Source organism: Alligator mississippiensis, chromosome 3 (assembly GCF_030867095.1).
Source record: "Alligator mississippiensis isolate rAllMis1 chromosome 3, rAllMis1, whole genome shotgun sequence".
In the NCBI taxonomy this organism is placed as follows: domain Eukaryota; kingdom Metazoa; phylum Chordata; order Crocodylia; family Alligatoridae; genus Alligator; species Alligator mississippiensis.
The window spans coordinates 48,873,998-48,900,515 of NC_081826.1; the positions used below are offsets into that span (position 1 = coordinate 48,873,998).

The 26,518-nt window shown below is 42.8% G+C and overlaps 1 protein-coding gene across 1 annotated transcript in view; it reads right to left on the reverse strand.

Moving 5' to 3' along the window:
- Positions 1 to 26,518, reverse strand: part of CNBD1 (cyclic nucleotide binding domain containing 1) — a 295,769-nt gene that overhangs the window by 176,345 nt on the left and 92,906 nt on the right. The window contains exon 2 of the mRNA XM_059723910.1: positions 11,101 to 11,249. Coding sequence (XP_059579893.1) covers positions 11,101 to 11,178 — 78 coding nt within the window. The 5' untranslated portion in view covers positions 11,179 to 11,249. The remainder of the gene's footprint in view (positions 1 to 11,100; positions 11,250 to 26,518) is intronic.

Sequence of the window (26,518 nt, forward strand, 5' to 3'; positions counted from 1 at the left end):
ACAACCAACCACTCTACTTTCATGAAGTGTGTCAAGTTAGCTGGATTTAAGGCACTTAGCAGCACAGAGAATCAAATTCTAAACAAGCAGCAAAGTAATATGCTAAGTTTGTGATTTTACACCCATATGTATATGAGATTATGATACAGAGCTCCCATTTCTCTGAAGGATAACGAAGCTGGGAAGGCATGATCTCTTATTCAAATATGAATAGCAGTAAAGGGAATGCCGAAAGTCACTAGGCAAAGGAATTGTTTCCTAAATAAACATTCTCATGAAAAATATAAGAGTCCCCCTTTAAAGATCTGTAAGATTTTCTATTACAAACATCTATTTTCAGAACATTATAACCTCAGAAGAATTTACCTCTGGCTGAAACACAACAAATGAAGTACTCTATATTGCCAACTAAGGGACCCCCTCTTTTTGCTGCAAGGAAAATCCCAAAACATCCTGCTTCACACAAGAGGTGTGTGAAGAAACTAAAGTTCTCCAGTTTTGGGCTTAGCATCTTGGTCCTATTGGTTTTTTCAAATGTAGATGTTGTATGTTGGAAGTCAAAATAGATCAATATAACCAGCAGAACTGTACATTCATGCAATGTGCTACCCTGAGGCAGGAGTTCACAAACACTACTGTGTCTAGAATTTCCTAGTGGCTGCCTGTAGACAAGGCCCTGCATCTCATGGGGAACAGACAGAAGTTGAATTTGTCATGTGACTGGCCCCCTGAAAGCACTCCACAGCAGTGTCATGACACACATGTGCAGCTGCAGAGCACTTTTAAAGTGGCCAATCATGCAACAAATTAACTCTCATTGAATGAGAGATCAAACAAAGGCGCTCTCCTTTAGAAAGCTTTAGGGAACTTGTGTTCCCAAGGAATAATTTGTCGTGCAATTAGAGCTGGACTGATGAAGCCCAGCCCGACCCCCATGGCTGCCAGCAGGAAGGGAAGGGGAGTGAGCTGCTGGCTGGGGTTTGCTCAGCCTGAGTTGGAGGAGGGAAGAGTAGATTGGAGCCCCCCCAGGCTACCCTCCCTCCAGCTGAGGCCAGGCAAACCCTAGCTGACAGCTTGCTCCTGCTTCCCCTCCCACCTCCCTTCCTGCTGACAGCCATGAAGTTGGTAGGTGGGGTGGGACTGGGAGAGAGAGGTGGTTCCTGGGCAGCAAACAGGTTCCTCAGGCTCCTGCAGGAAAACTCATTCCCCTGCCTCTGACCCAACAGGCCAACATCTGTTGGGTCGGGGGTGTGCTTTAACTCCTGACACTTTATGTAAAGCATCACAAGTTAGAGCAGGGGCCTGTATGTGTGTCAGTACCCTCAGAGACATGTAAGAGCCATATGCCTCCCCAGGCAGAACAGGTTCTCTCTTCTGGGACAAGACACATTTTTCTGTCATGTGGCCATTTAGGCCTAGATGGCTAACAGACTGAATAGGCTCTGAGCTCATGGTTCTGCATGGAGACTAACACAAGGGCACCCCGACTTGGTTTGGAGTCTGCTGGTACGTTAATATAAACATAATGAATTACCTGGTTAAACAATGTTTTGGTTCTGACCAAAGCTTGGACAGTCAGCTTTGTTCCATCTCACTCTTTAAATATATGTAAACTTACTTCTCACAGATAATTGAGCCCCCAGAAATTCACAGAGAAACATTTCTGAATATTAACAAAACCTCTATCTGATCCATAGGCCAGATCTAGCCTGCAGTACCATGTCATACAGGCCATGGGCATCCCCACAGGTCCAGAAATTTGGAAGTGCGGGGGGTGGTAGCATCATTCCCTTACTGCCCAATTTCTGGACCCATGGAGTGCCCCAGGACTTGCTCATTGGATTGGGCATGTGATCCCAGTGCGTAGGGCTGAGCGCAGACAGCATTAGGCTCCTGGGCCCAGCCCTAGTGTGAGAGGATTGGAGAAGATAGCACCAGGCCCCTGAGGCTCAATCCTGGGGCGTGTGGGAGTAGGAAGGAGTGGCTCCAGGCCCCCAGAGCCCAGTTCCAGCATGCAGGTTTGGGAGAGGGCAGTGCCAGGATCCAGGGCCTGATACAGCCCACATGCCAGCCCCGCACCACTGATCTGGCCTGCAGGGCCAAAAGCTTGAGTACCACTGCTCTATATGAAAGGTGTCTGCTTCTGGTTAAAGAGCAGGACTGACAGGTGGGGACCCCAATGTCCTATTCCTAATTTTACCACAAATTTCTGCATGACCTTGGTCAAATCATTCAGGTTCAAATTTTCAACTAAAAAAAAAATGGGATCAAAGATCCAAATAACCCAACAACCCATCATGGCCACATGGTTAATACCAATTTCTGTAGCCAACACCACATGAAAAGTGTGATGTGGATTTCAACCCAGCAAGTAACCTGGGTGATTCATTCTGGGTGCCAACGTTTAGAAACTTATTTACAGAAGTGCTGAACACTTACCTCTCTGAAGTCCATCTGGGTAGTGGGTACTCAGAGCCTCTAAAAATCAGGCTATGCAGTGTCCCAGTTTGGAAACTGAGAATACAACACAATCCAGTCAAAACTCAGTGTCTCAGTTTCTCTATCTGTGAAATGGCAACCTTTCTTAACCCACAGCAATGTGTTGAGGCTAATTTAATTAAATCACAAAGACAATTCAAGTTCCTAAACTGAAAAGTGCCAGAAAAGGACAAATTATTATTACAAAATGGTTTAATATCCATTGTTAAAATATTAGGGCCAAGTTTTATATTGAAAATGTGGAAATAATATCACCTCTGCATTTAGGAATACTGCATGAATGACACACTGTAGCTGGCTGCATTTCTTATGAATAAAATTATAGCTATGAAAATCATCCATCAACATTTTTCAATCTGATAGAGATAGAGAAATTCAATTAATACCTTTAAAAACCACAGACAGGCATTAAGTCTAGATCAAAAGGTTCGCAAGGGGAGATAAGACTTTTTACACCTGTCATAAATATGTGATGCCCTACTTTAAAAGTATGTAGCTTGAGAGCATAAATCTGCAGCAAGGAAAGGCCAATGTGGTCCCTATTTTCAAGAAGGGGAGGAAGGAGGATCCAGGCAACTATAGGCCAGTCAGTCTCACCTCCATCCTTGGCAAAGTCTTTGAAAAGATTATTAAGGCTCATATATGCGAGAGCCCAGCAGGAAAAATTATGCTGAGGGGAAGCCAGCACGGGCTCATAGCAGGTAGATCATGCCTGACTAATCTAGTCTCTTTTTACGACCAGGTTACAAAACACCTGGATGCAGGAGTAGGGGTAGACACCTTTTACTTAGACTTCAGGAAGGCCTTCAATACGGTATCCCACCCCATACTGGTGAACAAATTAAGAGGCTGTGACTTGGATGATTATGCAGTCTGGTGGGTGGCAAATTGGCTAGAGGGTCATACCCAGAGAGTGGTGGTGGATGGTTCGGTGTCGACCTGGAAGGGCGTGGGCAGTGGGGTCCCGCAGGGGTCGGTCCTTGGACTGATACTCTTCATTGTCTTCATCAGTGACTTGGACAAGGGAGTGAAGTGTACTCTGTCCAAGTTTGCAGATGATACAAAACTGTGGGGAGAAGTGGACACATCGGAGGGCAGGGAACAAGTACAGGCAGACCTGGACAGGTTGGACAAATTGGGCAGAAAACAATAGAATACAATTTAATAAGAAGAAATGCAAAGTGCTGCACCTAGGGAGGAAAAATGTCCAGCACACCTACTGCCTAGGAAATGACCTGCTCGGCAGCACAGAAGCGGAAAGGGATCTTGGAGTCCTAGTGGACTCCAAGATGAACATGAGTCGTCAGTGTGATGAAGTTATCAGAAGAACTAACTGCACTTTATCATGCATCAGCAGAACCAAGGAGATGATACTTCCCCTCTATCGGGCACTGGTCAGACCGCAGTAGGAACACTGCGTCCAGTTTTGGGAGCCACACTTCAGGATAACCTGGAGAGGGTCCAGAGAAGGGCCAGTCGTATGGTTAAGGGCTTGCAGGCCAAGCCCTATGAGGAGAGACTGGGGCACCTGGACCTCTTCAGCCTCCACAAGAGAAGGTTGAGAGGTGACCTTGTGGCTGCCTATAAATTCATCATGGGGTGCAGAAGGGAATTGGTGAGGCTCTGCCCTGGGTGTCACAAGATTAATGGCCAGAAGCTAGCAGAGAACAGATTTAGACTGAACATTAGGAAGAACTTCTTCACAGTCAGAGTGGCCAAAATATAGAATCGGCTCCCAAGGGAGGTGGTGCTCTCCCCTACCCTGGGGGTCTTCAAGAGGAGGTTAGATGGGCACCTGGCTGGGTCATCTGAACCCAGCACTCTTTCCTGCTTATGCAGGGGGTCGGACTCGACGATCTATTGAGGTCTCTTCTGACCCTAACATCTATGAATCTATGAAAGCAAAAACTAGATAAAAGCCCTTGCACGACACAATTAAAATAGTTCTCTAAAATAGTTTAACAAAGTAAAGTAGCTGTCAAAAACAGTGACTCTATTAGAGGCCTGAAAACCCAATCAATTTTATACAGAAATAAATTGAGTTTCCAAGCCATAAATCTAATAGTTTAACTTATGAATAAGGGAATTTTAAAACAATTGGTCTCTCTCCTGATGTTCAACTCCTTGAGAGTAGTAGTTCCTTTATTCAAAAGTCAAACTGCCAAGCTAAAAATTTAGGGTTCTAAATATCACTTTCTTCTTGATAATTTACTTCTGGTTGGCAGTACACTGAAAATGGAAAGCCCTTTGTGACCAAACAGAATAAAAGCAAACATGCCTAGCATGGTCAGCGGTAAGCTAGCACGCTGTCCCATCATCCACATCATACATTTGGTTCAGAGTTGCATTAGAAAGCTATATATATTTTCTACTTCATCTGGCAATAGCCTTAGAGTTCTAGTTAGCAGAGTGTGGCATACCAGAGGGTTGCTGCATAAAATAAACTTCCTAGAGGACCAACAATCCTCCTTTTTTAAATACTTAAGTGTAGTGTACATTTGTTGGATTGGACAAGTGGCGTATTTCTAATATTGCATTAACAGTGACATAAACAAAGACTATGTCTGTCATCAACTAACACATTAAAATAGAGCTTTTCCTGCAGTTATGAGTAAACAGTTAGCACAACTCTAGCCATCTGTAAGAAAAATCCAATATAGTGGGGACCAGATAAAGGAAAATCAATCCCGTCTCCATGCCATTCTGTTCAAGGTCAGTTGTTTTATTCTAGTGGGGTAGCATGAAGAAGTCTGAATGATACCTTTCGATGAAGCCCTAACTATTGATCCTAAAAGCACCTGAAATTCATTCACCGTGTGTTTTGATTTTCTTTAGTGTATGTGGTTTTGGCATGTTGTTTCAGCCATCTTAAGGTGATGTCATCACCAGTGTGAAGAGGTTGAAGGCCACCAGGTAGCATAGTAAATGGACATGAGTCAACAGTGTGGGACATGTTTTGATGAGACAAAGAGATGTGAAAGACAACACTTAAAATGCTTGAAAGGTAAACTTAACAGCATTAATTCCAGCAGGTTCATGTAAGCTAACCATAAGGCCCCCTACATGTGCAGGGAAAGGCACAATGAGATCTAATGTGTAATCCCACAATTGCACTTCCTGCTATGCACATGGTGTGACAGGAAGTGTGATTGTGTAGATCACACATTAGCTCCCATCATGCCTTATCTCTAGTACAGGAAAAGCCTAGGATCATGATCGCAGGCTCCCTCTGCACTGGCTCCTGCAGCTATGAGCTCTGCAGTTGATGCAGCTCAGCCGAGCTTCCACCAGGGGCAGGGTGGAAATGCTGCCTGCACTGAGAGCATAGTCAGCTGCAGAGCTTGCAGCAGAGAGAACGCTGCCCCTTCTGTGAGTCTCCTGTGGTGTGGGGGTCACTGGGGTAGCAGGAGGATGGCAGGCAGCCCCAATTGTGGTGGGGCTTGCAATGGCAGCAGCAGAAAGAACACTGATGCTACTGCGAGCTTCCTGAGCTGTGGGATCATAAAGCTGTCTAATCATTGGCCCGCCTACTTGTCTTAGGGCTAACGACCCACCTACCTCATCTGCCACACCTTGATGATAGCAATTGAAAGATGATAATAAGGCAGGAGGCTGTCCATTTACTTGACCGGATGCCAGGGGCCTATATACATTAATCCAACCTTCCCTATACCATGTCCCATGCCTCACAGATGGCATCCATGGTCTAACACCAGGCCTACAACTTGTTTGGCCTAACACTCAGCCTATAAGCCCATGCCCTCACACTGGGACCTGCACTCCAGAGTCTCACGTGGGACTCTCACACCCCACTGGAGCTCATAATCTCTGTGCCCACACACTGGGCTCTCATTCAATCAGTTGGGGCTCCTAGGCCCTACCTACTCAGGACTCCAAGCCCCTACCCTCTTGGGCACCATGCCCAACTCAGGACCCCCTCAGTCCCTTCATGCCCCCGCACTGGGGCCTCATCCCCGGCCCTACACTGGGCCTTACACAAATCCCCTTATCCCCTTGCCTGAGGAACCCCACATCTAGCTCCCTTGGCTTAGGGCCTCACTCCTCTGAAGCCTCACACCTGGCTCCTTAATGCAACCTCAGAGCTCACAGTGAGCCTGGGAACTGCCTCAAGTCCCTTCCTGACCTGGGCCCTGCCTCAGGACTCACTGTGAGCCTGGGTTCCTGCTTTGTTCTTCAAGGTGTGCTCTCCTAGCCTTTCCTCTACATGGGGTCACCCACAAGGCAACTGGGGCTGAGGCTTTTTCTCAGTGCCCCATACTCACCGTTCACTAGGGAGGCACAGTGTGGCATTTCCCGAGGACAGCCCCACCACCAGCAGTCCCACCACACCATCCTCCCCAACACCCTGTGCTCTGTTACATGGGGCTCACAGCAGGGGGCAGTGTTTCCCCACACTGCCCTCCCTGCAAGCCCTGCATCTCAGGAGGGTCACAGTGGGGGAAGAGTTCTTCCCACTGCTGTTGTTGTGAGCCTCACATTGATGTGGGCTGTGGGGCTCACAGCAAGGACAGCACAGTGGAATGTTGCCTCCACTGAAAACCCCACAGGCAAGGAGGCTTATGCTGGGGCAGCGTTCTCCCCACTGCAAGCCCCACAGCTGACAAGGCTGCCACCACAGTGAGCTTTATCAACTGCAGGGGTGGCAGCTGGTGGTGCTCCCCTGTGGCTAGGAGCCCCCCACTTGATGGGGCTCCCAGCCACAGGGCCTGGCTACATGTTTAATTAATGGCATGATATGAACAAGCTACCAAGTTATCACACATCTTTTGTGGAATAACTTTGTAGTTTATTGCTTGTTTTATCATGCCATTAATAGACTGAACGTGTGTCAGGGTCACAACTTCAGATGTGATTACCTGGTTAATTCACCTTAAGTGTAACATGTAGAGGGGACCTAAGTGATTGTAAGTGACAATGTCACCATGTCAAATTAAACAACTTCCCCAAACCTCCAAATGTCAATCAGAATTATTCAGCCTAGGCAACAAACAAGAAAAGAGATTCTAATTTTCATGTTATTTCATAAATAATTTTCACATTATTTCCAAACTTATAACTACTGTATAACTAACTCTCTGCTTGCCTCCCATGCTCATGCATTTTACTGTACTGTATAAACACCAAACCATTCAATCTTAAAAGGCCTATTATCTTTTCCTATTATAAATCTCGAGATCTGATCATTTTATTACATTCTAGCTCTAACCTGCATATAAACATATTATAAAGCTGGCATTTGGCCTTGTCAAGTGTTCGCCCAGGAAGCATATTCTTTCCTATACCAAATTTGCGTAAGGCCAGTTAGTTTCTAAATTAGTACAAATCTGAAGTTAAGCTTTCATGTGTAATTGCATGGGTTATATAATAAAGGTGTGTGAAGCAGCACCATTTTGTTTTAACTTCCGTTTCGCCATTTCAAAGGGACAGTGTTTCGTTTCATTGTTTCATTTTGTTTTGTTTCAAAGCATTGTTCCATTTCATTTTGTTGAAACTATTTCACTGTTTCAATGCATTTCGATGTTTCATGCATAGGCTATAATGAGGAATCATGAAAATGCCTATACCTTCATCATTTCTTGCCTGATTCAGATGCAAATTGCAGGGATGGCAGCCTGTTCTGAGGGCATGATGCCTGCCAAGTTTCAAGGAGATAGATGCAGGGGGTTGAAATTGCACCTCAAACAGCTGAAAGCAAAACTCATATTATCACTTGCCAGCAGTGGCAGCCTGCTGTCATCCTGTGCACAGATCTGGGGGCCTGCACCCCCAGGAGGCCTGTGGGTCTGTGTCAGACTCCTCCTGGACGTGCGGGCCACCGGATCTACATGTGGGTTGACAGGAGGCTGTTGCTGCCACCAGGGACCAGCAATGGGCAGAACCCATGCCCAGCGCCGGGAAGACTGCTGCTGTCGCTGGCCCCAGGCAACAGCGGCAAACTCCTGTCATCCTGTGCACAGATCTGGGGGCCCGCACCCCCCAGGAGGCCTGCACTCAGTGGCAGTGCTAGGAGGGCAGGTGGGGGGCGGGCTACAGTGAATTTTAGGGTGGCAGTAACCCCCTTCCATCACTGTGGCCTGCCCTGAACACCAGGGAGAGCCCAGTGCCACCAAGGCTGCACTCGGAGCCAGGCCTGCACTTGGAGTGGCTCCGCCACTGGCTCTCCAGCTGCCTTCCACCACCAGGCTGAGCAGCCCTGGCTCTCCCTCACCTCCTGCCACCAGGCTGCACTCCAAGTGGCTCCACAAGCCCCACAGAGCCAAGCCTGGTGGCAGGAGGCAGGGGAGAGCCACTGGCCAGGGCTGTGCTGCGAACGGCTCCACCACTGGTTCTACCACCGCCAGGCTGAGCTGTGTAGGGAAGACCCCGGCACAGCTCCCCAGGCCACTGCCCTTCTTTTGCAGCTAGTGCTGGTGCCCCCCTAGGAAGAGCTGGGGGAAGTGATCAGAGACCTGGGGGAAAGATCGGGGAGCTGGGGAATCCAACTGGGAACTGGGGGAATATTCAGGGACCCAATTCCCCAGCTCTCTAATTGCTTCTGTGCCCTGGGTTTCTGCAGGCTGCCACTACAGTTTTAGCAGCAGCCTGCTGAAACCCTGCATGCAAATCGGGGGCCTGCGCCCCCCCTGGGAAGAGCTGGGGAAATGAACAGAGAGCTGGTGGAAGCGATCAGAGAGCTGGGGAATCAAACAGAGAGCTAGATGTCAATATCAGAGAGCAGTCCTTCCCCCCTCTTTCCCCTCCCTCTTCTTAGTTTCTGTTTAGATGCAGCAAGCCTAGCTTCAAAACTTGAAACATTTTGAAACTTTTAAAATGTTTCAAGTGCTCTTGTTTCATTTTGAAGCTGTTTCAAAGCCTTTTGTTTCATTTTGATTTCACTGTTTCGAGCTTAACACACATAGAAACAGCTTTGAAACAAAACACTCGTCAAAATTTCACAGAGCCCTATTATATCATTAAATAAAAATTAACACCATTAAAATGTGGAATTGTACAAAAATTCAGGATAATATTTTCTAAAGTCTCTAAGCCCTATTGAAAAACAGTGGAATTCAGACACCCAAGTTTCTTAAGTGACTTTAGATAAAACATACTTAATGTATTATCTGGAAGACTAAACTGCTTCTCTACTTGAAGGAAAAAAATACGGTATAAACCTTTTATCTTAAAAGTACAACTGAATTAAAAAGTAAGACCATGCTACATGACACACAAACAAAGGACAAGTATGCTTACAACCTGTTATCTAACAAACAGCTTGAATTCTTATCTCTTCATGGGGATAAGAAAATTACATATTTTTCAAACAAAGTAGTGATCAGGACACAGTATTGAAGTATTTGGGGCCTGACTTTCAGTTGTAATATCTAGCTCCTTATAAATGACCTTTCAGTCATAGATCTCAAAGAACATTACGAGGGGCGGTTATTTTTCCCCCATAGCATATATAGGGAAATTGAGGCAGGAATGGGAAGTGGCGTTCTCAACGTCATTTAGGTGAGTAATAAAGATAGGAAAAAAAAAATCAAGGTTTAGTGCTTTATCAAGCCTGACCATACTGCCTTCATTGGACATGAGGGGACCTGAGGCAGCAACATTCATGAGATCAATGCTCCCAGTGAATAAAGATTATTTAGCTCACTTCCCCAAGTCCAGTTGGTTTAAACCACTCAAAGGAGATCTGTCCTACTGGCATCTGCTACCACTGTCAATTTTGGAAGATGTGACCAGCAGTTCTTGCAGATTTGAGCCTTACCTATCTAAAAAAAACCCCTTTGTTTGAAGTAGAAAACAATATGATCATGTTTCAGCTAAGTTCAAATAAGTGAAGGCTTATATTAAGAATCACAGGCTATATTTGCTCTTTATGTATTTATGTATGTGTGTATGTATTACTACTATTATTAGTGGTATTAGTATTACCAGTAGTAGAATTAACATTATTGTAACGGCTTGGCACTTTACAATTAGAAACACCATTCCCTACACACAAACAACAGAGCTTAAAATCTAAGTCGGTGATGCCCACCCATCTGGCTCCACAGGCCAGATGAGTGGCATGGGGTTAGTCTGCAGGCCGTCAGTCCATAAGTGTGACACCCTGTCCTCAGATCCAGTTTGATCTGTGGGGGCACCAATCAGCCCACTCCAACCCTACATACAAATTTAGCTGTGCATTGGCCCAATCTGACCCCACGTGCACAGATCCATCTGTGTACTGGAGCAATTTAGCATGCAGAATCTTGTCACCTGGCATGCATGACTCCCCACAGGTCCATAAATTTGGCAGCAGGGGAGAGGCAATTAATGCTGCTACATGCCCCCGCCACCAAATGCCCAAACAAGTTTGGAGCCCCCATGGGTCATATGACATAGTCCATGGGCCAGAGGTTGAGCGTCCTTGGTCTAAGTGAAGCTAATCATACTAAGGAGCGCTGACAAAACTGTCTCCTTAGTTAATATAAATATTTGCTAGTTTTCTGAAGTACCTGTCTTCTTGTACTGAACAGGCCAATAACAAAACTTGCTTGGATTTCTTTATGCTATTCTTTACTTTAATATAATACCTTGATCAAAGCTTACCAATGTCCGAGCTGATAAACCAAATGGAATAATAGAAGATGGCTCTACAGACAAAGAATCACAATCTTCTCCCAGCATTCTCTTGTAAAATTTTGTTCGGGGTTTAGCAGAGCCTTTTAAGATTACATAGAAGCCTTGATTTCCAACAACTGAAATAAAAAAGCAACAAAAATAATTTAATTTTTCAGTTCTTGGCTCACTTCATTTCAACTTGATCTATTTTATTATTTGCAATTAGAAATATATTTCTATAAGTTACAAACAAAAGTGTACAAAAAATACATTCAAACCTAAAAAAGGTATCTATATCTATAACCTCAGTGTGTGTTTGCAGAAAAACTAATAATATCATTATATTTAAGTGAAGATGGCCCTCAGAGGAAAAGGTGAAAAATCCTGCACAGTGTGTTTGAAATATTTACCACTTTATAAATATGCTTTTTTGAAGGCGCAACTATTTTCAATATAATTCATTTTAGTTTGTAAAGTTAGGAGATGCATCATAGAATCATAGAAAATTAGGTTTGGAAGAGACCTCAGGAGGTCATCTAGTTCAACCTCCTGCTCAAAGCAGGACCTTCCCATTCATCATTCCAGCCAGGGCTTTGTCAAAGTGGGCCAGAAAAATATCCAAAGATGGAAATTCCACAGCCTCTTTAGATAACCCACCCCAGTGTTTCACCACCCTCCTAGTGAGTTTTTCCTAATATCTAATCTAAACTTCCCTTGCTGTAACTTGAAACCATGGCTCCTTGTTCTGTCATCTGTCACCACTGAGAACAGTCTAGCTCCATGCACTTTGAAACCACCCTTCAGGTTGTTAAGGGCTACTATTAAATCCCCCCTCAGTCTTCTCTTCTGCAGACTAAATAAGCCCAGTTCACTCAGCCTCTCCTCAGAAATCATGTGCCTCAGCCCCCTAACCATTTTCATTGCCCTCTGCTGGACTCTCTCCAACTTGTTCACATCCTTTCTGTAGTAGAGGGCCCAAAATTGGACACAGTACTCCAGATGTGGCCTCACCAGAGCAGAATAAAGATGAATAATTACTTCCCTTGATCTGCTCACAATGCTCCTGCTAATGCAGCCCAGTATGCCATTAGCCTTCTTCACAACAAGGGCACACTGTTGGCTCATGTTCAGCTTACTGTCCACTGCAACCCCCAGGTCTGTGAAATAATGTGAAAATTTTCTGCAAGAGCTGCTGCTTAGCCAGTTGGTCCCAAGCCATAGCAGTGCATGGGATTCTTCCATACTAAGTGCAGAACTTTGCACTTGTCCTTTTTAAACCTCATAAGAGGTTATAGCTTATGTAGCTGCGATGCTAGTAACTCACAACTAGCAAAGAAAAACTAACCCATCTGTTCTTTACGAAACACCATGATCTCCTGTCCTTCAGATAAAGAACAGCTATTTCCTTTAACCAGCCTGCAAAGGCTAATAATCTTATATCAATCAGGTAGAACACAGTAGGAATATTGATTTGTAAAGCTAGAGATCATTCTATAGATATAAACATAATAAAAAAAAAGAAAAGATAGCCTGTTTTGCTTAAGGCTGTAAGATAAGCATATATTGCAATGGCAGATATAATAGCTCCCTATACAATATAAGACCAACAGCTTTTGGGGCTCAAATGTTTGAACATTTCCCACTTTACGAACACATATTTTTGAAGACAGAATTATTTTCAGTGTAGTTTATTTAAGTTTATGAATATAGAAGGTACAGCTCTCAAATTTCTGAAAATACAGGCGCAAAATTAGCATGCTTTGAACAACTAAACAATCATAATTTGATCTAAGATCAATAACTGGATTCCTGTTGGGTCAAAGCATATAAATCTAAGACAGACATCTAAATCTCATATATGGGAACTCCAATCAGTACTGAGATGACTAATTATTCATTTTAAATGTTAATATGCCAGTGAAAGACTAAATGCAAATATTTACAAAAAATATGAAGTACAAAGCAAGTATCACTTGCTCGAGGATTTTTACAGTCTTTCTGGTTGTGACATTTCACCCTATGCTTCACTCTATGTTTTTACTTCAGTCCCTCATAGATCCACACAAGTCATTTTTTGACAGCTCAAGTAAAAGCTGAAACACTCTTTTGACTATCTTCACTGTCTGTTCATAGATTTTCAAGCCAAAGTAGCAAAAAAATCATGTCTGTCACCAGAAATCTAATTTGGTAGAGACTCTGCATTAATATCCTTGTTGTGTTCAAGAAGTAGTATTCTTACCTGTCTCATTCTGCAAAAATTGATAAATCTTTCATTCTCTTTCAGTATGAACCTTGCTTACTCTTATCCAGAGGGACAGCAGCTCTCTTACAGGTAGTTTTTATTTCAAGAAAATAAAAGGCAGGTTTAGTGGCAGATGTGTCTAGTAGTTCAGAGTTGAATAAGCTCTTCCATCAGCAGCAAGAGCTTTTCTTGGCCCAGTCTGCCAACCTCACAGGTATGGTTGCCAATATAAATGGACAAATCTTCATCTACCAACATCTCTTTCTCTAGCACTCTGTTAGCATGCTCTGGAGGCTGTAACTATGTTTGACTTGCTTTACTTTGTAATGTCAATTCAAAAAGAACCTGGAGGATGTAGCAACATGAAGGAAAAAGAAAGCCTTTGGGAGAAAAAGTGACTACTACAAATCCTGAAGCAAAATAATATAGCTTTTAAAAAATCAAAAATCTATAATCATCACATGTAAAAGAAAGAAATTCCCATCTTCTGTAGCTGTTATGAATTCTTCCAGAAAAGTGGTTTCTTGAGCCTCAGCTTGGTCTCTCTGAATGCACCCTGAAGACAGCCCAGACACAGTGGGGGAGGAGAGCGAGCCTTGGCCCTGGGACCCTGTCCATTCAGTCTAACAACCATCCCTGGTTATCCATGACCCTCCCTCAGGGAGCTACCTTCCAGCTCAGCTCTTGAAAGAGGGACTTTACCTCTTCAAAGGGAAAAGAAGTGCATCCCGAGTTCTGAGCAGCAAAGTAGACAGCTCCACTTTCAATAAAGGTCTTTACTGAGAAAAATGTCAGATAGCAAGATGACCTTATTCCCTCCAAAGGGATAAGCTGTCCCTCTATCCCTAATTCAGTCCACACAGTCCTGATCACCCCAAAGTGGCTTTCCTGTTTCCTTTCCAGATTTTGCAGCCCTAAGACAGAACCCTCCTATTCAGGCTGCTCTTTCCATTATCTGAAGTCTACCTCCCTCTGATGGCTAGCAGATGGTATTTAGAGACTTGCATTTGGGAAATGGCTTCTAGGTAAAGTAGATATGCGTTAGAATAATGGTCCAGGGGGATGGCAAGGGTTAATTTGTTTCTAAAAGCCTATTTAATGACAAAGTTTCCTTTGAGGCCCACTGTGTCTGACACAGGTAAGCAACGAGCAGACACACAGGCTGGGAAATTGAAGACAGGTACCACATGCTCCATAATAGAGAGAAAGGACTCTGCAGGTCACAACGCCAAACTGCAGAGCCCTTGGGATTTCTAGTTTTTGTAGATGGACCAAATTAAAAGAAATCGGAAATAACCACATTAAGATGCGTGCATGTGATGGGTTTGTGAAACAAAAGAATATGCTGACAGGACAGAACATAGACAGTATGTCAGTCACAGAGAAACCAATCAACAAAACCCAGAAATGAAGAGTCATCAGAGAGGAAAAAATAATACATAAAAAAAAAAAGGAATTTCAAAACAGCAAAGGGTCCCTGAGAGAGGAACCTGAGGCCACCATGGCCAGAGGGTACACCACCAGCCTCTCTCACCCACCCCACTGGTGAGGTGGGCCTCAGCCTTCTACCTCCAGACTGCTGACATCCGACATTCACCTCAGGGTGAAACTTGATACTAGCCAGATATACTTTGACTCTCTGACAGCTCTATATTTGCATTACTCTTATCTGCTATCACTGTGTATCAATAAAATTATCCTATTATCGAATGGAGAGACTGTGGTCAGTCCAAGGGTTTTGGGTCCACCTGAAGCAAGGTATCTGGGTCATAAATCCAGTGCCAACACCTCTATCTTAGGCCTCCTGAGTGTCACCTACAAAGAATATTTACCAAGCACACCTGAAGCATCAACAAGGCTATTCGAGTCTTTGTTGGTGGGTACATCTTCTGCAGGGTTGCCAACTGTCCATAAATTTATAGACAGCCCATAAAAAACAGGCTAAAAAAGCCTGTCTGTGAAGCCTATAAGAAGTGGAGTCATCCATAAAAAACTAAACAGTGAGCTTATTTGAAGATCTGTTGTCACCACTGGCATGAAGCTAGGTTCAAATATTGATGAACAGACTGAGCAGAGAAGTGCCCCCTGGTTTCTAATGGGAGTGCAGCTCAGCACCTTGCAGATGTCTGTCAGCCCCTTCCCTCCTCCTTCTGCATGTGCCACTGCTGTACATCCTAGCCATCCCCTGGCTGTAACAGCTGCTCAGCACTCACCAGAAAGTTGTTCAGGGTATCCCAGTCCTGGCCTCAGTTGGACAGAGGTGAAGGATCGGGATGGAGCTTCAGAGCTGGGGAGAGAGGGGTAGAGGGAGATGGGTAGGGCTTGTAGGGGTCAGATTAGAAGGTGAGCAGGGGGGAGGTAGAAGTTACAGTGCAGTTGGGGGTGTCAAGTGTGGTTGAGTAGGAGACCCCCAGGGTAGGGGCAGCACAGTGTAAAACCACTGCTACAAGTAAGCAGAGTTACCAGCCTCTCAAAAATATTTCTGACAATCTGCAATCTTTTTACTAACAACCCAATATTTTTATTATGGTTAATATTAAGCCCCTACATTTGAACCCAGATCATCTAACTGCCTGCAGCAGCTGACAACAGAAGGGTTACCTTTACACTATGTAAAACATGTATTAGTGAAAGTATGCATCAGTAAGAGAGTTTGGTTGTCAGTAAAAAAGTTTCATATTGTCAGTAAAAAAATCTATCACACAGGCCAGGCAACTCTTGTTTCAGGTCTCTTAACCTCTTCAATTCCCCCTGTACAAGTTAGTCAGGTAAACTGAGGAATGCAGAATTATTACAACATGAAAACATTTAAAGCAGAAATGTTACAATAAAACTATCACAGTAGTTGATGATATTCTATAAAACAGCTCATCTGGATATATCGTTTAGCCATTTGCTTTGTGCTGATGGAAAACATAGTTCTGGTAGTGAAGGTTGCTATGTGGACGCCAAACTTCATGATTTGTAACTAGGGAATCTGACCAGGCCTGGCTGGTTATAGAAATCACAGTTAAAGCTGTTGTATGGATTAGACCCAGCAATTCCCATTGTCAAGAAGTGTGCTTTGTTATGAATCCTAAAACTTTCTTAGCCAGTTCTTTCCATTACATTACTTTATTCTCTTGTACCAAATCACTCTACTTTGCTATTTAAACTCTTTAAACACTTTCAGGTGGTTTTGTTTATTTAATTTTTCCTCACAAATGAAGACTACCAGGCTCTTCACCTTTTCTCTTCACAGCACACAACTATGTGACCATATATAGATGCAATTTTATATGCAATAAAATGATCATTACTACCTCATATATTTCTTTTGATATTATTTCTTTTTCAATGTCCCACCCAGAGGTACTAGGACTTGAGGTCCCTTCCAACCCCATTTTTCTAGGAATTTATGATGACTTCAAATACTTGATGCATAGACTGGAGGAATTGCTTTTGCAAAGCAAAAACTAAAATGTGAATAATAATATTTCTTTCTGCTACCCCAGAATTACCTAATCTGACAATCAGAAACTTGTGATTAGTATTTTCTTTTGTCCAACAGAAGTTATGGGATGTTGATGCTCTCCTTATTATCCGAGAGTACTCCTCTCCCCATTATGTGGTGAATTGCAGAGTGCTTCCCCTAATATCTTATTTTTTCTCACTGAGGCCCCTGTCACATGTTACACTTAAGACATGATTAACCAGCTAATCACAGCTTAAGCCGTTACATAGCCACACATTAATGCATTTAATGGTGTGATAAAGAAAGGACTAACCCACAGTTATTACACAAAAGATGTGCAACAACTTTATTCCTGGTTCCTATCACACCATTAATTGAGCCAGATGATTCAGGCTCCTAGCCTCAGGGGCCCACTGGAGTCAAGGGCTCTGATGGCCTCCAAGGCTAGGAGCTGAGATCCACTGCCACTCCCAGCCACTAAGGCTGTATATGACCAATATACCCCCTCAGCTGGGAGCACGGGCAGACTCAGCTGAAGTCAAGGGCCCTGTCAGCTGATATGGGCTCCTGCTGCAGGAGCTTGCTACTTGCCAGTGCAAGGGGATCCTGGTATCAGGATTCTGAACTCCCCCTGCACCAGCAATATAGCATTTATGGGATATGATGCTTGATCCATTATGCTTCTTGCCATGTACCTGTGGCATGACAGGAAGCCCATTTGTGGGGATGACGCATCTGATCTCATTGTGCTTTTAGTTGCACATTTGCCACCATCCTAACTGTCATTTCCCAAATGGCTGATTTATCACCCCAAATTTTGTGTGCGTCTATACCCAGAACTGCTCCTAACAGGTCCTCTCCCACTTTTATAGTGTCCCCTTTAGTGTAGGTCTATAAGAGAACAGAGGACCATCTATTCCTCCAAATTCCAGCTCAGGAACCTGGCATAAAGGAATCAGTTTTGCATATCAGACCTTCACTACCTCCCTAGGCTCTTCATACCTCATGCACTTCTTCAAGATACCTTCTTTTCTCCATTCCCCAAGTTTCTCTTCCTCAAGGCAATCTTTCCAACATAGAATTCTCCTTTTCAGAGGCCAATGTTATCAGTTATCTCTCTGAGGATAGTCTTTTAGGTTCCCTTTTGCAAACAGTGAATGTCCTCTCCAACCTCAACAACTGATCAGGCCCTCTGATAGACCACTATCTGTAGTCAATTCCTAGTCTATCAGGCACCTCACATCCAACAAGAGCAGACAGCTGGCTACTCATGCATTTTTCTTCTATTAAATTCAGTACCCTTCAGATGTGGGTGAGTCTACTTGATCAGAATTTGGCAGTTCCAGGGCTCCTGGCCTTAATGGGGAAGGTCGCTTAGCTACAGCTACAAAAATCAGTACACTAAAACAGAAGTTTTTGATCCTATTGTAAGTTTATTAGAATTCACATGTCTCTTGAGGCTTTCGCCAGATCCTAATTAAGTCAATGAAATGAAGATTTGCTTAAATTTACCAGTCATTAATGCATTACCAAATCCTTGATATAACTCAGAAATATCACAGCATTAGTGCTTTCAAAAGACACCTGGAAAGCAACATACTGTAGAAACCATTGTAACAAAATATGTTAGTGGATAAGGCAGAAAAAGATATTCATTTTGTTGAACTGTTCTCTGAAAGATAATCTTTGTAGATTAAAAGCATACTTGATGTGTACTATTTTATCAGGTCTGTTTTCCTTAATATAAAATCAATGTTGTGTTTATTTTTAGGTTATATCATCAGATTAGTTTGAAAATGCTTCTTAGCCTGGTTCAAACAACTGGAAAAGATTGAACATTGATGCAAAGCAGCTTTGTCTTTGAGGCACAACGTGATCGTCTGAGTCATTAAGATTAGCTTTTATCTCATACACAGATTGGTGATCGGCAATTTTAGCCACTGTTTTACACCAGATTATGATTCTGAATTAAATCATTATGATACCAATGTAGAGTTCAATCTAATGTAACATGGAATTCCAAGTGACCAAGATATGTACACTAGTTCACAGTATAAGTCCTTGCTTCTTTCAAATAAGTATAATGAATTAAGATACCAATTTTCATTACTTTCATTTGAGTCACAAGACTTGACTTCAACTTTGTCCTTTTCATTATCTCTGCATCATTATGCAAATGTAGTTCCTGCCTGTTCAAATCTTAGTTCAGTCTGCCTGTTAATTATACAGTAATGCTGTAATGCAAGCTCCTCAGTTTTGACTTTCATGTTCTGATTTCCATATTCACTTTTTTAAATACATTATTTCAGAAGTTTAAAAGTCATCAGGATGGTTCCCAGAGGAGTAAATAGATCTCTGGCATTAAACTGAGGCTGGAGCTATACGTAAATGAGTTCCTCACTAATTGTTCAGCACCTAGCACAAAAGGGTCCTGATCTGGGGCACAGTAGGGTTCATGATTTGGCACGATGGTTCTACAAATATTGAATAGCAACAACATCTAGTCTTTCATATACTAGATAAAGTTACAAAAAGGATATTGCCTTTTATTAGCTGCAACTCTTCTTTGTTAGAGGTTGAAGTTAAATGTCACAAGTGCCAAAAGAGTTAGCTCATTTAGAAATAGCATATTTTAATACATACCACAACTTCATTTTTAAAGACTCAAACAAAGCATTTATTAGCTAGTTGCCTCTAATTTTCCTAGCATTCCTCCCCCTCAAAAGGACTTGCCAATCTTTTAATTAAATTTCCTTTTCCCACCCATGTTTCATAAAATAAGTGCAATCCATTCCATATCTGTAACGAGATTAAATTTTACATTATGAATTATCAGGCCAATGCCACAGAGAGGATATATAACATTAAGCGCCATTGCACTGGTGATAGATAACTGCAAGAGACTTGCTCTCATAATGTATTTTACAGCAAGACTTTCCCCTCTCTAGAATACATCATAAGAGCAATGGCTCCTTGTGTTATTCATCACTAGGGCAATGGTGCTTGGTGTTATCCATCATATAGGCAATGGCACTTAGAGCTATACATCATCAAAGTGATAGTACTCTGATAATGTACAATACAAAAGCGCTTTTCTTGATAATATAGGTGCAGCCCATGGTTTGCCTAATTTATAGGAAGCTATTAAGGTTGGGTTTTTTTAGATAAATTGCATATCTGCATTAAAAATAAAAACAGCAATGTTTAATCCGTAGGAGTTGAATACTATATTATTCAAAACCCACCAAAAAGACACTCAGTTTGTATTTCTGTTGCTTGAAGACTAGTAGATGATCTCTACAAAAGTTAGTTTGGTTCTATTATAATTATAAGAATTGAAACGGTGTCACAGTACATGTGAGCAATGGAAAAGTATCAAGTGGAGCCCAAACATTTAAAGTCACTATCTAAAAATCTGGCTAGCGTTTCTTATTCTGCCACTGAGCACTGTTCAGAAGCTTGCAAGTACTCCTAGAAGGACATTTCTTTGTGTAGGACAATAAGGGCCCTTGTAATTTTCCTAAAATTCACTGTAAAATAAATACTATTCTTTCTAGAATTTATATATTTGGCAATTTCACTTTTCGCCTCCAAAAATATGATCTGATCTGCCCTTGGCAGTACCTCCACATGTTATTGATGGACAAGAATGACTCTTTTGAATGACTGTTTCTAGATGCATATCCCTAACAGACTGCAACATATGCAGAAGATAAAGAACATATCTATTTCAGCACCTGGAAAAACAACCTATTTGTATTTTAGAAGCAGATAAGAAAACCATTTGACTAAGATATTGCTACCTGTGCTGCCTTTTGCCCAGTATTCCTTGAGGGTACACATGCTGAGTTCTTTCAATTCTGCATCAGAAAGCTGAGCACTTATGTCAGGAATGAGCTTCATCATCTCATACACTATCTTAGTTTCTTTGCTAGATCTTAGAATCGGGCTGTAAAAGAGTTCATATAGGTCAGAATGTAAAGCATTTAGGAGTTTAGACCTTAATAACTCAATTAGCTATTTAATAACAATCAATTTGCAATTCTTTCTTATATTGTTTGTTTATGAGTATGTTTGAAAATAGGACATTTCTTCTACCATCCACAATATATTGGCTATCATTGCATTAAGTAGAATACTGTTTTACAGTTAATAGCATAGCGCTTCATAAAGGAAGCACTAGCTACTATTTAATTAAGCTTCTCTATGCTGTGAATTTATGCCCGTGCACTGTAACATTTATGTCATCATAAAACATTCTGAGATCTTGTCAGAAACATATGTGCAGTTATTTATGCATTTTCAAAATGTAATATTAATTCACTTACCTTTTAACTGCATGAGGTTACAAAAGAATTACAACGTATTTATTTAGTGTAGTAATTAAAGTTTCTATAAATTAAAGGGTATTAACACAGGTCCATCAAATCTAAAGTATAAATCATGTATCCATCCTACAGTATTGACTTAGTTGTAAACATATTCATTATCTGCTCTGCCATCTTTAGCCTTCCTTAACACAGTCAACTAAAAGAATTTCAGAATGATATTGAGTGCGGTGAAACAGCACGCATTCCTATCTTGGCATGTTTTCAATTTCTATGCAAATTATAGTTACTCTTAAGAAACAAGTGAAAAAAAATAACTTTTAGTTTCACGTAGGCACCCTCAAAAATAAATAATATAAAAAAGCACAATAGTATTTCACCTTTTATTTTAGTTTTACCCAAGGGGACTCTGTTTGGTGGGACAAGGTTGTGTACTACACAGAAAGGAATCAAGGGGTTAAGAACATAAAATGCTATGATGTATCAAGGGTTTTGGGTTGTAGCCGTGTTGGTCTAAGGACATAGGCAGACAGGGTTCCTTGGGTGAATTTGATATCTTTTATTAGACCAACCCAAATGGTTGGAGAATAGTTATTTAAGCAAGCTTCCAGGTTCAAAAACCCTTCGTCAGGCTAAGGAAGCTTCAGCAGTTGGTGTGTGCTCTTCCTGGATGTATCAAGGGGTTCATTCAAAACATACTGAAATAAATGGGATTAATCAAATAGCTAAATCTGTAGTGGAGGACAGTGCATTGGGATATTCGACACGAGAGGATCTTTATTTTCAGTAATATGTCATTTCATGCTGCCAGATATTCAACCAGTCTATAGACTTGTGAACTAATATTTGGCTATGAGTCTTGTTATGCTGGGCAACAGAAAATAGGTAGGTTTTATGCTCTCTACTTCTGATTAATACCCCATTGCTCATTAAAATGCTTCCCCTTATCTGCTCCTTTTTAATCTGTGTAAATAGCACCTAACAGTTCTTTGCACTTTTCTGCTCTTAAAAAAGTAGCCTTTGTACTATAACATAAGGTAAATAACATAAGGGGAAAGCCTTATTCTAATTATGCTAAGATCAAAGAGGCATGTCAGTTTATGGAAAAAAATATGGAAAAAAAATCTCCAAATCCTCTTTAATTCATCAAAATATTAATCATAGTTTCTCATATCTGCAGCCCTAAAATATTTGTCCATCCAAAAGAGATTATAAAGCAAATCTTGCACTTAGGTTCACTCTTAAGAAGGTAAATAGGTTTTATCTTTTCCATCTCTCTCTTCAGTGACAAAACTATTAGACATACAAAAGATTTATAAATTCAGATATGGCAGATTTTTTATTTCTTTGGACCATGACATATAATTTGAATTCAGGTCTCAGTTTCCAATAAAGTGAAGCCCCTAGATTGACAAGTGTTTTTTTTTTATATAAGCAAAAATGATATAATCAGTCACAAATTTTCCTTTTTCACTCTCACTTCATTCTTCATCACAGGATCTGATTCAGACTCTTCAGAAGTGCCAAATGTCCTGTCTTCTCTGTTAACTTCCATTCTGGTATCTTTCATTCAGCCTTTGCCTATGTTCTTATATTCTCTATCTTTGTACACAGTTGGACTCCTAACAGAAGGTACTACATTGGCAAATGAAGATTAAGCAATTGTACATTTAAGAAGTCTCCAAGTATTCCTGGATAAGAGCAGCCTGTAGTTCTAATTTTTAACTGCACCCCATGAACCAATACTATGTGTAGAATTTGGTCCTCTTCCCAGAACAACTTTGAAACACTTCCTCTGATTGCTTTTTGGTCTAAATCTGCAAAGAAACAATTGGTGGTTCTCAATAATGGATCTATCACAGATCCTTTTGAGGTTAAGACAGGAGTTCAGCAAGACTACATCATTGTTCCAAACTTCTTCTCAATATTCCTTATCATGATGCTATATCTGACTGCCAACAAGCTTCCAGCTGGAGTGGAGGTAAACTATCAAATAGATGGTAAGCTGTTTAATCTCAACCAAGCTCGAGCCAAAACGAAGACCCCCCTGACCTAAATCATAGAGCTCCAGTATGCTGACGATGCTGTAGCCTATGTTCACTCAGATGCAGACCTTTAGGCAGCCATTGACATTTTTTCTGAGACATACAAGAAAATGGAACTGATGTTTAACATTCAGAAGTAGTCCCCAGTTCTGGTAATTCAGATTCACATTGAGGCTCTGGAGAACATTGAGTATTTCCCAAACCTTGGAATCATCTCTCACAGAAGACTGACATCAATAAAGAAATCAAAGATCACTTCAAGTGTGCAAGTTCAGCCTTCGGACACCTGAGGAAACGGGTATTCAAAGATCATGACATCAGATCCAAAACGAAGCTCATTGTAGAAGAACCTTCAAATCCAGTGAGAAGATAGACATGCCAACATTAGCATCCTCTCACAAGTGAGCATCAAGACAATGAGCATCCAACATCAACTTTGCTGGGCCAGCCATGTCATCCAGATGTGTGACTCCAGACTCTGTTTTATTCTCCCAGCTCAGTCAAGGTGTTCAATCAAGAGTAGGACAGAGAAAGCACTTCAAGGATGCCCTCAAGACCAACTTGAAAAAATGCAACATCAACATCAGCTTGTGGGAGACTATTAGAGCTGTGTGAAATGTCAGTAGCCATTTCATCTCATTTCAGATTTGGACATTTTGACAGTCGAAATACCAAATCCAAAACAAAGCACAGGGCTCTGAAACAGCTCTAAAATGAAACAGGCCATCTGAAATGTTTTGGAAATTTTCCAAAATTATTCGGATGTTTCCAAAACTTTTTGGAGTTGTTTCGGAGGCAGGCTTGCAGGGAAAGGTGGGGGTGGGGAGCGGAAGGAGGACTGCTCTGATATTGACATCTGTAGCTGGCCAGTGACAATGATCTGTCCCTGAGGTCTCTTCCAATCCCAGTGCTCTGCAGGAGGGACAGAGAAGCAGCATAAAAGGCTGTGTTTGTGAACTGAGTCTGCCATTTTGCAGCTGTGTCTGTCTCAGAAGGAGAAGCAGAGACTGAGAGCACTGCAGCATCATTCTGAATCTGTAAGCTCGCAGCTTAGTAGTGCCTTGCTACCAAATTGTAGCCATTTGACAATCCTTTCTTATTTATTTAACCTTGCCTACCCTTCCCCAAAAATCCTGTTATTTGTTCTTATTTTTTTCCCCCCAAAACAAAAAGAAAGTAGTGCTTTGCCTGGAAAGCACTCAATACACATACATTTCATTTTATTACACACACACACACACACACACACACACACACACACACACACACACACTTGTTTCCAGCACACGAACTATGAATCATGCTGGAAAGGCAGGTGCCAGGTCTTCTGGCCAGAGAGGGAGAAGGAGAGGGAGTAGAGGTAGAGCTGCAAGTCCCCCACCCCCAAACTTAGATGCAGCCTCTTCCCTAGCACTAGCAGGCATGTGGCTTCTTCTGGTGCAAGTGGTAGCAAGGAGGTGGGACCAGTGCCTGTGTCTGCACCCCCTCCAATAACACCAGCCATAATAATAACCCCCAGTATCACCAGCATAACAAGTAGCACCAGCATGTCATTGACAGTCTCCTGCACCCCCATTTCAGTTCTCAGACTGAGCCTTCCAGTGCCAGAGGAGGAGCTGGATCTGGAAGCAGGGGACCTGAGCACCCTAGCAAAAGAAATTCTGGGGGTTGAGGGGGATCCTGAGTTTGTGCTCCATATCCCTCAATGTTCCCCTAGAGCCAGGTCTCCTTCCCCAGAAGGCACTTCAGAGGAGGTTGACATTGAGGTTGTGAAGGCAAGTGGCTCAGCTTAGTCCACTTCTCTTGTTCTTGTGCCTCTGCCTGCTAAGGAGGGGGATCAGGCAGGATCCACACCCGCACCCCAGAAGCAAGGGGGTAGTGTGGTGTGGAATCATTTAGAAGTGGCAGATGATCCCAAGTATGCTATCTGCCTGCACTGCCAATGTAAGACCAGCTGCAGCAAGGAAAAGAAACACTACAGCACCACGGGCATGCTGATGCATCTCCGCAGGCACCACCCCCTTACCCTTGCTCCTCCTCAGCTTGGCACCAGTGAGAGCATACCCAAAATGAAGTCCCCCTCTCACTCCAAAGTCCCTGTCCCCAAGAAGCAGAGGCAGGCCACCCTGAAACAGCAGGACAAAAATGGACAAAAAGGGGGGTGCGTTGCAAAGGCGATCAAGATTGCCCAGAGCATCACGGAGATGCTTGCTCTGGATGGACAACCTTTCTTCCTAGTTGAGCGGCCAGGGTTCAGGTGGCTCATGGTGCTCATGGCCTCACCCTACCAAGTGCCCGCATGCACCAGCTTCAGCAGGACGGTGGTGCCCTCCCTGCATGAGGCATGCAGGGGGTACTCGAGGGAGAAGCTAGCCATGGCAGGTCCACAGGTGGCCTTGTACTTCACCTCGGACATTTGGAGCAGCCAGGGTGGAGATAATGCCTACCTCTCCCTCGCAGGTCACTGGTGCCATCAGTTAGGCTGTCAATGGGCTATCCTTCAAGCTGAGGTGATGGATGAGTCCCACACAGCAACAGAGATCATGCAGACCATGAACCACATGGTGCAGGAGTGGCTCATTGGGCAGGGCGAGCTCACCCATGGGTTCATGGTCACCAACAATGGGGTGAACATAGTCAAGGCGGTCCATGATGCCAATTTTGTTGGCATCTGCTGTGTGGCAGGCACACAAGTTCCACCTCATAATCAGGGATGCCTTGGAGGGGAACAGGGCTGCTGGTGACAGCGCCAGCACCACCAGCCAGCTCACTTAAAAATGCAGGAAGGTGGTGGGCTACTTCCACCAGAGCATCAAGTGGGGCAAGATGCTACGGGACAAACAGGCAAAGCTGAGCATCCTGCAGCACAAAACTCATCCAGGATGTGGAGACTCAGTGGAACTCCACATATCTGATGCTCAAGAGGCTGGTGGGGTAACAGAAGGCCATCCATGAGATGGCCTTACTCAGGGAGATTGGGATCAGTGGCCCCCTGTGGTGGCCAGAACCAGAGGGGTTACTATCATGAGCAATAAATATATGCTCTTGGAGACATCCAGGCAATTGTCTAGCAGTTAAGATTAGCTAATGCAAAACTTGCAAGTTTGCAACTGCAAGTGGAATTTGGCTGTCACAATTTAACCAAAGTGTTGAATCTAACTGTTTGCACTGATCATGGGACTGTCTGGGCCCCAAAAATAAGCAAAACTACAAGATTAGCTGATCTAACAGGTTTTTTAAAGGTCAGCCATAACAAGATCTGACCACCTAATATAATTAGCACATTCCAAGGAATCCAAGGAATAAGAAACTATGGGGTTGAGCTTGGGCAGAGTAA